A 13,100-nucleotide genomic window follows, 5' to 3' on the forward strand; every position below is an offset into this window, starting at 1 on the left:
CGGTCTGCCCACTTTTCTGAGAACATAATGAATATTTATAGATGACAGCTTTAATGTGCAACATGCTGGTATTTCGTATTACAAGTACTCACCTAGGTGTGTATATATTTTTAAACAGTGAAATGATTTGCACAAAGACTATCGTCAATGACACTGTGATTTTCTGCTGAATTTTTTACAGACTACGATGAACCTGCCAGCCATCGCTATGGTTTCCTATGCAGTAAATATCACTGTGACAAAACCAATGGACAGCTTTGATGATACACTTACATTTGTATCAAATTTTCGAAGGCCTGGAAATGTTAGTCAGTATGTTGAGCTGGCTGTGATGGGGATTATTGTGCTACTGGGGATATTGGGTAATACTTTGGTATTGCTGGTCTGCATCAAACGGGGCTGTCAACAGAATTTGTCAGCCAATTACTTTCTGTGTAGTTTGGCTGTGGTTGATTTGATGGTCTGCACTGTGGTGATACCGCTGCATATACATTTGGAGGCTGCACATGCATATCGCGGAGTCACTGATACAGAATGTGGAGTTTCGGTGTTCTTCTGGAATCAAAGTATGTACTGTACATCCTGGCTATTAGTAGGGATTTCCATTGATAGATATTATGCTATTGGTCATCCTCTTCAACCACCACTCACCATCAAGAAAGCTTCACAAATCATCAGCTGTACTTGGCTCCTATCCATCATCATTGCTTTACCAGCTTTATTTCTTCACAAAGCTCCATTCTGCCAACCTGTGTCCATACATATCCTGGATTTACAACTGATGCTTGCTGTTGCCCAGGCAACCACTGTGTTCCTCATTCCACTGGTGATCATTGCGACGGCATACACAAGGATTTTCTGTTCACTTCGGAGAGACAGCGGTGTAAGGACATCATTCCACTGTACAATGTTCCATGCAACTCATTACACAGTGGCAAAGCGTCTTTTACTGGTTATAGCTGTCTTTGTACTGTGCTGGACACCAGGACTAGTACTGAATATTTATTTCAATATCTATCACACAAATCTGAAAGAAACACCAGTCAGGGCATTCCTAACATATCTGACGGAATATATCCTTCCATACTTCAATTCTATACTAAATCCTATCATTTATGCACTCATCAATAAAACATTCAGGGATGACTGTAAGCGAGTAATTTGCTGTCAAAAACTGGATCACTTACACTTGTACACTGGTCAAGAACACCTGCATCATGACAACAAACTACATCAGTCACCAACATTAAGCATCCACATCGAAACTGTTTGCTGATGGTGATTTTGTATAGCAACTACTTCCTGTACTCTTCTCCCAGAAACAATGATAAAGTCATGCTAAATTTGCATCACAAAAAAGTGTTTTGTTATGTTAATTATATTCTACTATCTTCAAAAATTCAAAGGGTTGAACCCATGACTCTGCGGTGGGGAGAACCATTTAAGTCACTTTTTATACCTTCTAAAAAATGAGTTTTGCCAAGTTGATAATTTAATATAATTCTGATTTCAGAACAATAATTGGGCAATAATTTTTACATTAAATATCTGTTTTTGGTTTCAACAAAATGGTTTTAAGCTGTAGGGAGTGAAAATTAGGGGGGAAAAAAATTAGTAAGAGGGTTTTTATACTGATAGATAGTTCTTAAAGAAGTCTGTAATATTTATACAATTTAATCAGAAGAATATGTTAGATGTGGACCAAGGTATCAACAAAGACTTTGAAAATATGAAGCTGGTAACATTGTACAAAAGATTTTGAACAAGCGTGAAATACTTTGGGAACAGTAGATAAAGCTATATGGCTGATTCATGTGGCCATGGAATGAAATGTAGACAGCCATAATACAAACCTGTCTTCATATTAAAGTATTACACAAAGTGATGAAGAATTTGTTCAAATTCTGCCGTAGGTTTGTAACCGTCACTTCTATACACGATCAACTATAGTGGATATGATATGTGACTGCCCTGTAGTCCAGCTGTGAATGTGCAATCTTTAGAAATGCAATTCATTAAGTGTTATAACCTGTAGCTGTATAGTAAAGTGCTATTTTATCATGCTTGTTTATGTGATTACTTGCTACAGGTTTGTCATTTCATATCAACTTGTTACAAGATATAATTACATGAATCTATACTATAGTTGAAAGAATATATTATTTGTCAAAATTGGCATATTAGATGCACTATTTTACTTGTTTGAAACACACTGTTCGTGAATGAATGAAATTATTGTAAGTATTGAATTAAAATCATTAAAGAACATGCTATATTTCAGTTGTTTTTTTGACATGATTATTTGAGATGCAGTCATTGCACTACAAGGCAAGTTTATATTTATTATTCAATGACAGCCCTATAAAAACATGTCCACATTTTTATAATGGATTGCAGGAAATTAAGTTATATTTCATACTTCTCACTAATTCTGCCTGCTATATATAGTGGATATAATCATCACTGCAGGTTTTAATGTGATGTAGGCTCCTATGATGTAAGTCATAGCTATTGCTGTAATGGCTACTTCAATATTATTGCCTACATAAATTTTTTTTATCACTTTTGTCTATCATTACCTGCCCCATTTCAATTTATCTTATTTATCATTTATCATTACGTGCTATTTCAGAAAGTAACTAGAAGGTGGCACAAAAATGAGAAAAATTCAACTAATTTTAAAAATAGTATATACATGTATGAAAACTGAAAATATTGCCAAATTCGCAGAATTTCATTCACACTAATTTAAAATAGTGTATTGAATGATTTTTTCTCATATCTAATATTACAATACATTACAAAACTAAATGAAATTTTGTGGTTCTGTCACTCTTCTTTTTGGTACCATAGTGTATTACTGTATACCACCTGATACAACACTCACACAGCAATATGAATGAAAACTGGCCTTTTAACAATACCTATAGACATTTATATAGAGATTTTGGTCCACAGCACTGCAGACTGCATACAGCTTTTGTGTAATTATTTCTTAGGATAACAACATTTCATGTGAATTGAAACTCATTCATATACAGGGAGAAACTTGTGAACTAAGACTGCTCAAAGCAAGTATCCTACAGCAACAGCAGCATCTTGAAATCAGATGCCCTGTACTAATAAAGATACTGCAAGTGTGGATTACTTTTTACATACATTAAATTTAAAGCTTAGGAAATACACTCCCAGTAACATAGATATAAAGTATGTTCATCTCTTCTGGATAATTTACATACTACTTAAAAATTTTCGACAGTATGTGTGCATGCATCCTCGATAATTGTTTCATACATTGTAAAAACCACCAGGTATCTTTGTAGCAACATAAAACTGACAAACAAATCTGAGAGAGGAAAATAACTACTCTGGCTCTCAAAGAGTGACATTATTTAAACCGGGGGGGGGGGGGGGGGGGGGGGGGGGGGGGGGGGGGGATTAGTCATTACACCATGTACAAGCCAACTTATTGTCTTTGAATAGAATATATAGGTTTTATATTTTGGTCGTTCTCCATCACAACAACTTGTGTCTATACTGTTGAATCTATAGTGTTTAGAATATGAATTGAAACATTCCAATTGACATTATTTTTCCTCACTTTTCATAAATAATGCTTAGGGAGGTATAATTATATCGTTCCTCATTCAGCCAGTAAATACTTGTGAATAAAAGGGATTTGTTGCTACTTATCTATCAACTCATGGTGGCAATTTAAGGCCCCTATGTCACTCATATTTTCCTTGGGTTAACAAAGAAAAATATTGGAGAATATCTAATTATACATACAATATCAATTTTTCGTACATTTATTTAGCAAGTTGCAAAAGGATCTTATTTATTCTCAGTAATAAAGGAAGTTGTTTTGGCAAGTGTCATATTATGGTAAAGCAAATCTACTCTGGTACCACTTCAATTATTAAGGGTTCTATAGTTTAACGTACTAAACACAACAACATACACAACAACATACACAACAATAATAATGTATTCAACACAATAATATACAAAACACTTGAATGGTGTCCATATGTATCAAACTTTTGTCACAAATATGGCCACCATTTTGCTATACAGGTCAAGGTCATGAAGTTAAGAGACTTGCTTATGCCTCACATAGTCAAACCCAAGTCATGATTAAAATATTATCACTTGAAATGTTTTATTCGAAAAGCTATGAAGATAACAGACCCAAATGTAATAGTCCCCTCCGTTGGTGGCTAACAGCCTACACAACATGATACTATACACAACACAATAACAAACTCAACACACTAACATATTCAACACAATAACATGCCCATCCCAATAACATATTCAACACAATAACATGCTAAACACAATAACGTACTCAACATAATAATGTCTTCAACAAAGTAACGTGCTCACCACAATAACACACTCAACACAATACCATACTCAACACCTCTAGAAGCAACGCACATCTACCACCCAATTGCTTACCAGAATCAGGGTCCACAGCTGCACCTCCTTTCACCATCATTTTTAACTTGTCTGGTACACTCTTTGTGTACATTTTTTCTAAAGATAAAATAACGTACAAAAATGTCATGAATATAATTTTTAAGATTTGAAAATATCTACAAATTCGCATATCTCTTGCATGTGTGTGTCTGTGTGCATACAAGAAATTTCCATTGTTCATACTCAGTCCCAACACCATCTCCAAAATCCAGTAACAGAAATTTTGACCACAAATATCCAAATACAAAAATAATTGACACCAGTACAGTCTCATAATGTTTACTTACAAAATTCATGACATCAATGATAAGCTTGTAGTCCTAGTATTTTTGTCTAGTACAAATACTTTTAATGCACCAATATGAATACACTCACTTTTCACATAGTTATCAACAAGTCAATGATCACACATGATAATCATGTCATAAGAAAGATCACATGACACTACAGATTTATTCTAACATTAATTTCTTGGTGTCAGTATTGAGAGCACTGTGGTAAAAAAAAGGCCATTACATATATTCTAAATGTGATCTAAAACAAAAGTTTAGTGTTTGCCTGTAGGTGGCGCTATTACCTTCTCTAGCACTAACACCACTCTTGCGGGGAGCATCAACAACTGTTTCACCAACAGATATTCTACTATGTGGCTGGAAATGGAAATAAAAAGTGTCAGTGATACCAAAAACCTCCTTCTCTTTCCACGATGCAATGCTGTGGGTGGTTATTATACTTGTATCCCCTTCCCATGATGCAATGCTGTGGGTGGTTAGCATACTTACATCCATTACATTCACTTCCCGTAATGCAATGATGTGGGTGGTTATTATACCTTACATCCCCTCCCATGATGCAATGCAGTAGGTGGTCATTACACTTTCATACACTTCCCATGATGCAATGCTGTGGGAGGTTATCATACATATATCCCCATGATACAATGCTGTGGGTGGCTATTATGTGTGCATTCCCTCCCCATGATGCAATCTGTGGGTGGTTGATACTTACATCCCCTCCCCATGATGCAATACTGTGGGTGGTTAACTCTGACATGCCCTCCCTATGATCCAATGCTATGGGTGATTATCACACTTGCATCCCCATCCCATGATGCAATGCGATGGGTGATTATCATACTTACATCACCACCCCATGTTGCAATGCTGTGATTAGCTATCATCAATGCTGCTCCTCCTTTCTTGACATTTTCCAGGAAATCTTCAGACACAATATGAACATCAGCTTTCTTGGCCTCCGTGATTTTCTTACTCATCTTGTCAACTTCCTCTGAAATGAAAAAGAAACAACAAGACCAGGTCAAGACAGTAATTGTATACCATGTGTATTGTAATTATATAATAACACATTCCAATGAGGGCGATATCACAATTTAGTGCCTGCACAAGGGTTGGAACTCTTTACCAAAGTTTTGATGAGGTTGATGACCTCATTTTGACGATACCAATGCTGCATTTCCAAATTGTACTTGCAGATAACTATTGAATACGGACATGGTATTATTTGTAGGAACTTCAGTGTCCCCACAGCTCAATTGTAATTATAGTTACTCAAATGTCGCCAAAAAATAATCTTGTGTACCTCACTGTGGTGACTTTGTTAATTTGAGTGGCAATACTGGAAAACATACGCAGAATAGATACGCAATGGTTGAAATAACTCCAGCGGGCAATAGTGCTGGGCAATAGTCTCTGCACACGTGGGCAGTAGTCTATTTAAGAAGGTCATGTGATTTGATTCTGACCAATGACAGTTTGTATAACTACGTCGGGTGTAATAAGTTGAGATAATATACACTTTTGTTTTGATATGTGTCATTTTCATAAACTCTACAGGTTTGACTCATCACGCTTTATTTACCATACATCTATATCTTTTAAAAGCTCATGCACATTACAGATGTTTTCACTTCATTGTCTAAACATTTCAATATTTCTTAATGTTCATGTAAGCTTCAAGATGACACACATTACTAAATTATAACTATCTATTTTTACGATAACAAATGTTGTCCTACCTTGTGTACTAATAACACATGCCACCTGTCCAGTAACCTTGGAGACGACCTCTCCACCCAGAGCTTTCACTTTCTTGCTGATATCTTTATTACTTTGACTCAGATTACCAACAAGAATAATCTTACAGTTATGCAAAGGTTTGCTTGAACCAGCTGAACTGCTGCTGAAAGACAAGTTGAATACATACACTAGAAAACCATTCATTTGCCTAGCTGGCTGCTTCTTGTCATCATCATCGTACATTAGAATACAAACAGCTTCTAAACTAATCATGGCTGTGCAACAAGTCTCCCCTACATGTATAATATTATAGCTCCAATCATGACCATTAACAGTCTAGAAGAATCTATGCCATTACATCACAACTAAGTGTCCATCATCAGTTTCATAACTATTATATCCGTTGAATGTTTACATTATTCCATATCTTATACAACTTCCATGGATTTGATTTGATAACATATTAATTATTTGTCTCATATTTTTCTTCTAAAGTTACAAAAATATTCATGAAATTGTGTTGAATGTTTTCAGTCTTTTGATGACAACAGTGCTACACAATATACTTTTAACAGTACCATTGATAAATCACATGTACAGCCAGTGTACACAATAGTAATCTGTACATACCTTGCTGCTGCTGTCTGTGGTACTTCAGGCTTATCTTCAAACAACCTCACACCTTTATTGAATGGTTTGAACTTGAATTTCATTCTACATGGATAAGAAAGTACACAATTATATGTAAAATATATCAACAAAAAGATATGATTTTCAAATTTAAATCAACCAAAAAACACAATGTGATGAATTCCTTGTTTTGCTGAACACATTTAGGAACTCTCATTCAAAAGGTGATTGCTATCTAGATAGTGTCAATTTATCAGAGAGAAATATTCTCACAAACTATTGTACCACTTGGTAAATATTATTCAAGGTTGTTTGATCATGGCAAAAGTGAATTATTTGCACAGAATTTATGGTATAATATGTTAGAGATAACAAAATTTGACCATTCTAATACTGATTTTTAAGTTTTAGAATCAATAACTTTCAACATGTGTGTGTAAGCTTGTATATGTTGGGGGGCACATCTGGCATGTTTTCCATGACTGTCTACTGCTTTAAAAAAAAAAGAACAGAAATCTAGCTTTTCTCTACTTTGGTGATTGTATGTACATTGTTTTACATACTCTAATAGCCACGTCAGGGCTTATACTGGACATGTGTAAACTAATAAAGCTCAGAGTAGAATCAAAAGTATAATTTCTCTCTCCCCCAATATTCATTCATACAATACTTACAAGTAGTCGTTGTCTTCAAAATCATCGCCAATGACAAATTTTGTTCTCTTGGTCTCTTTGGAAGTGTACAAGCATTTAGTCCAGCTGGTAATGTTGCCTGTACAGTTGTATTTTGAACTGCCAACAATTAGCTGACCATTACACTCTGGACAAGGTTGTAGCGCTCCAAATGCCATGGCATCAGCAACACGGTCAAGGAGCTATAGGAATATTATATGTACCAGTAATAAATATTTTGCAGCAAGTAAAGTGATTATTTTCTATTATTTCCATGAACACGATATCTTACATGTTCATCAAATTTTGTCCAAAATTTTAATTTGGCTGATCTTTATGTCAAGTTTATTCCAAAATACTCATAGTTCAGACAATGTAAAACATGACAGGACTATATAAAGACAAATTAATTTTTGATAAATGGCTGAAAACCAGGTATATCATTAATGAACATAAATTTGAGTATAGTTTCACTGGAAAACTAACAAAGATATAACATACAATATTATATGAACAAAGTTGATTGATTGATTGATTGATTGATTGATTGACTGACTGACTGACTGACTGATTGATTGATTGATTGATTGATTGATTGATTGAAGTATGGATATACATATGTGATATACAGAATTTTGTAAATGTGTATCAACATATCTGTTATCACTATGGTGGCTTTCACAATCATCCTTCATAATTCTATTTTCATCTAGACCCAATTATCTCCCAACTTGGCCCATCTATGCCATAATGTACACTATGTCCTGAACAAATCTTACAACAAATTTAACCAAAACCATCCTGAACTTGTTCTGTGTGTCTCTTTGACAATCACTGTCCTACATCAATGTATAAACTCTCTCTTTCATAGGCAGATTCTGAAATCAAAATGTAGGAAGTCCTGTCTGTAAACTGACTTGACATTCACCTTACTCTCTCCACTAGGTACATCTTGGTTGTTTACTTCCAGCAGTTCTTTCAACTCATTGTTTGATACATGTTTGTAGAGCTGATCACGTATACCCCATAGAAACTGACTCTGTGCCTGAAATGAAAAATAACAAATGTGCACTGATCCAATAGAAACTGACTTTAAGCCTGGTGAACATGACACATGCCATCATTTTTTCTGACAATCATATGGTTCTATGCAAACCAGATTGAAAGTAACAGTACAAAGAAAAAGAACAATACAAAAATATTAAGGCCAGCAGATTCTCTTCCACTTTAATAGGGAACTTGCAAACCCGCCATGTTGAATATTGCATCATGGGAAATGTGATAATCAATACTAATCAAATAGTATTGTAAACAATAATGTTACATTGTTTTTAACCACAAATGATCAATTCATAGTTGCCCTGACCATTGTGGGAGGTTTATTTTATCGGTAGCTCCTGATTTGGTATTATGATAACCATAGATAATCCCATAGTCCTTTGTGTCTGAGCATGCTCAGTCTGGATTGCAAGTTCCCTATTGTGCAGAACATTGAGTATGTGTATCATCATTTGTATACTGTGTATGCCATGTTACCTTTGGGTTTATAGTACTATACAGTCCCCCTATCACATAGGGAGATAGTCAGTGAGATACGATGTATTATGCTATTATCAGTAGTCTTGCTGCTAGATCCTTATGCTATTCTGTTTACTTTAACAGTGACTAAAGGTTGCAAAGTGCTAGAATTGTTGAGGATGACAGCCTAGGTTATGTGGACAGAGGTACTACATTGACCTTTCAACTTTACTAAGCAACTTTCTGATGTGAAGATCCAAGTATTACTACGAGACTACATATCAGCTACCACTTCCATATTATATCAGCTAACCATCATCAGAAAGCTTTTTATCAGCTAACCACCAAAGCTGGTGATGGCTAAACGACAGAACATATCTACTTGTATCAGGACTGTGGTATAGCAAGAACCATAACTAAAGACATAGATTACACCTTAATTCTTATAGTAAGGTTTCCCCTGGTCTAGTACAGAGATGCAACTTCTATTACAGATTTCTTTTTTCAAAAACCAAAATCATGATAAATTTACCATGACAATACTGAATTTTGAAATTTCAACGTGTGTACCTACTCTAGGGCAACTCAGCAGACTAAGACCTCATCAACACAACAAAGTTTGTTTTTTTAATGTACACTGTAACCTTACCTTCAATGCAGCCTCCTCTTTAGTTTCTTGCTTAGTTTTTGGTTTCTTGGCCTCTGTAGCTTCAGTGGCACTAGCAGTTTTACGTTTACTGTAGGTATAAAAATAACAAACAATGCATGTATATGATTTTGGTATATGCTCACTACACTGCACTGTTTTGCTTTAAACCAGCAAGGTGACCTTCAATACCTTCAACCATATGTAAATCAAGATCAGTTCTCTACCTGTTACCATGGCAACAAAGGGTAAATGATGTGAGTGTCTAGCTAGTTGTAGAAATGTGAAGTAATATGAACAAAGAGTTATCCTGGCAGCAAAAAATTGACCCCAAGTTCAGGATTCAAGAATGAAGTTGATGTAATCTTAAACTAAATCAATTCAACTACCTATCTGTGCCTATGCTTACTGCACAAAACTTAACAAGTTCCTTAGGGAGATGGTTTCCATTTAATAAACCAAAACAAATGATAAACTAGTTTAACAGCAATTGAAAATAGAGGAACCAATTGTGTATCAATCCAGATTTCCTTGTAGGGACAGGACAACTTTGTAAATGTCCTTATCTCTAAATATAAACACTGATGTACTGATTTGAATTATCACTAAACCAGTTCATTATTGATGTTTCAGTCATTACAAAATGATAGTCAATGATGAATAATATGCCCACTGACATACTATGTACAGCTGATTACATACATACCCTAATATGCCCATTGACATACTACAGCTGATTACATACATACCCTAATATGCCCATTGACATACTACAGCTGATTACATACATACCCTAATATGCCCATTGACATACTACAGCTGATTACATACATACCCTAATATGCCCATTGACATACTACAGCTGATTACATACATACCCTAATATGCCCATTGACATACTACAGCTGATTACATACATACCCTAATATGCCCATTGACATACTACAGCTGATTACATACATACCCTAATATGCCCATTGACATACTATGCACAGCTGATTACATACATACCCTAATATGCCCATTCACATACTACAGCTGATTACATACATATTGACCCTAATATGCCCATTGACATACTACAGCTGATTACATACATACCCTAATATGCCCATTGACATGCTACAGCTGATTACATACATACCCTAATATACAGCTGATTAAAATACATACCCTCCACTCTCTTTGTTACTCTTCAACTTTTTCTTAAGAATCTTCTGATCTTCAGCAGACAAGGACTCAAATCCTTGAATGTCTGTAGGAGATTCATCACCTGTCCAGCCTAACTCTTCCAAGTTTTCACAAAAGCAGTCAAAGTGGTGCCATTTTTCAACTGGTAGTGTCATTCCTCTCTGCTTCTCCAAAACAATCCTGGCAAGGCGAAGTGTGTCCTACAACACAAGGTTACAATGATACAATCAAATATAAGTATATGGGAATATAGGATATGATCCAATAAGGTGAAGAGTTACCAGTTAAAAGCTACACAATTCTTATCATTATTCTTATATTGTATTCAATGTATATCAATGATCGCATCAGTGGTCGAATAGAAAAATTACAATTTTCCTAAATTCTGATATTAAAAGTCCACCATTTTGTGAAATTTATTATTCAATGTAATGTACATACCTTCTGTATTTTTTCATCACACCCTCTGCAGGTGCTTCTATTGGACTTTGCATATCCACATGAAAAGTCCTCTAGCTTAAAAGTCTCCTCTTTTTTCTTTTTGCCAGTTGCTCCCCCACTCCCTCCATCATCTCCACCACCAGCTATCTTGTCTTTAATCTTCTGTTGGTCATCCCATCTTAGAGCCTCAAGGCCACCTGCCAGATTGTACAGTTCATATGTTTACATGGACAGTTACATGTAAATCTTCTCCCTGCACACATTGAATGCAAATGACTATCAATTTTCTAGTTATATGTTTCATGTCTTGGATTTTGAGACTTACCAATTTCTCCATGGGAGGTTACTTTGTTCCTCTTCCAAAAACAGCTGTAATGATACCAATGTGGAATCTTTCCATCAAAAACTGGTGACTGTAACATACAGAGAAATGGCAAATTACCTTTCAATGAATAAAGTGAACACTGGATCACAAGAAATCAACCCTCTTGGCTTGGATCTACAGACTTACAATCCCAGTTCAAGAAAGCAAGAAAACCTTAGTTTTACCAAAGGTCTTGGAAGCAAGTCAACGCCAGCTGTCTATGCTTTTAGTTTTACCAGGGAAATATATACTTGTCTAATTCTAAAGGGGAGGGATAAATTTGAGAATGTACACAATGTCATTTGCTTTGGCAACATTTCATCTCACTCACAATGATCCCCCCCCCCCCCCCCCCCCCGAAACTATACAAGCTCAGTTCCAAACCACCAGCCCCCTTCCAATTGAGACTGGACAAGCCAAGCTTCCAACCACTGACACCCTCTCCCTCCAATGGAAACTACAAAAGATAACTTCCAAACCACAGTGGAAAATGTGTACGCATGTGCACCAGTGCAAATAATCTCTGGTACATAGATGTAATACCGGTAATGTATATAACAGTGCCAGCCAAGACTGCATTTTACAGTGCCAGCCATGACTATTTTACAGTGCCAGCCATGACTGCATTTTACACTGTGAAACCCATGACTGCATTTTACACTGTGAAACCCATGACTTAGACCAGAGAGAGACTAGTCATTGGCTTTCAAATCTAGCTTTATTTTAAACACATATTTCGCTTATTGAGTCACATAAATCAAGTTACCAAGAGTGCATGCCAGTAATAATCTATCACACCTCTTTGACAAGTGCTTGTAATTAGCTACTTCATTCACACAATTATTCATGTTTATGTTTACTTTGGAACTCCACTTCCAGTCTGAATGTAAGTCACTGTGGACACTATAGTGTCATCAGTTCAGATTAACACTCCCATTCAATGAACTACATAGTTAAATACAACCAAAGGCTAACTCACAGAAAGTTGCACTAAAAATTGGATTATCCTCATCATTGAAAAAGACCACCATATTCAAAAGCTAATAACTAGTCTCTAGTTTACCCATAACTGCATGTGATAGTCTAATTCAAACTTTGGCAATGGTCTTGATGTAGTC

General features: G+C 35.6%; 2 protein-coding genes across 2 annotated transcripts in view; one reads left to right on the top strand and one right to left on the bottom strand.

Moving 5' to 3' along the window:
- LOC144446087 (poly [ADP-ribose] polymerase 1-like) overlaps window positions 1–13,100 on the bottom strand; it is a 34,429-nt gene that overhangs the window by 20,565 nt on the left and 764 nt on the right. The window contains exons 2-12 of the mRNA XM_078135790.1: window positions 11,944–12,031; window positions 11,619–11,815; window positions 11,160–11,377; window positions 9,990–10,077; window positions 8,751–8,867; window positions 7,826–8,025; window positions 7,152–7,235; window positions 6,521–6,684; window positions 5,627–5,772; window positions 5,063–5,135; window positions 4,465–4,542 (exon numbers count right to left, since the gene is read on the bottom strand). Coding sequence (XP_077991916.1) covers window positions 4,465–4,542; window positions 5,063–5,135; window positions 5,627–5,772; window positions 6,521–6,684; window positions 7,152–7,235; window positions 7,826–8,025; window positions 8,751–8,867; window positions 9,990–10,077; window positions 11,160–11,377; window positions 11,619–11,815; window positions 11,944–12,031 — 1,453 coding nt within the window. The remainder of the gene's footprint in view (window positions 1–4,464; window positions 4,543–5,062; window positions 5,136–5,626; window positions 5,773–6,520; window positions 6,685–7,151; window positions 7,236–7,825; window positions 8,026–8,750; window positions 8,868–9,989; window positions 10,078–11,159; window positions 11,378–11,618; window positions 11,816–11,943; window positions 12,032–13,100) is intronic.
- Window positions 188–1,276, top strand: LOC144453389 (QRFP-like peptide receptor). Its single transcript, XM_078144673.1, has one exon. The coding sequence runs from the start codon at window positions 188–190 to the stop codon at window positions 1,274–1,276; it is 1,089 nt and encodes a 362-aa protein (XP_078000799.1).

This window comes from Glandiceps talaboti, chromosome 2 (assembly GCF_964340395.1).
Source record: "Glandiceps talaboti chromosome 2, keGlaTala1.1, whole genome shotgun sequence".
Classification (NCBI taxonomy): domain Eukaryota; kingdom Metazoa; phylum Hemichordata; class Enteropneusta; family Spengelidae; genus Glandiceps; species Glandiceps talaboti.

Bases quoted from the DNA above. Each gene is read 5' to 3' on its own strand.
- LOC144453389 (XM_078144673.1), top strand. From the start codon at position 188: ATGAACCTGCCAGCCATCGCTATGGTTTCCTATGCAGTAAATATCACT.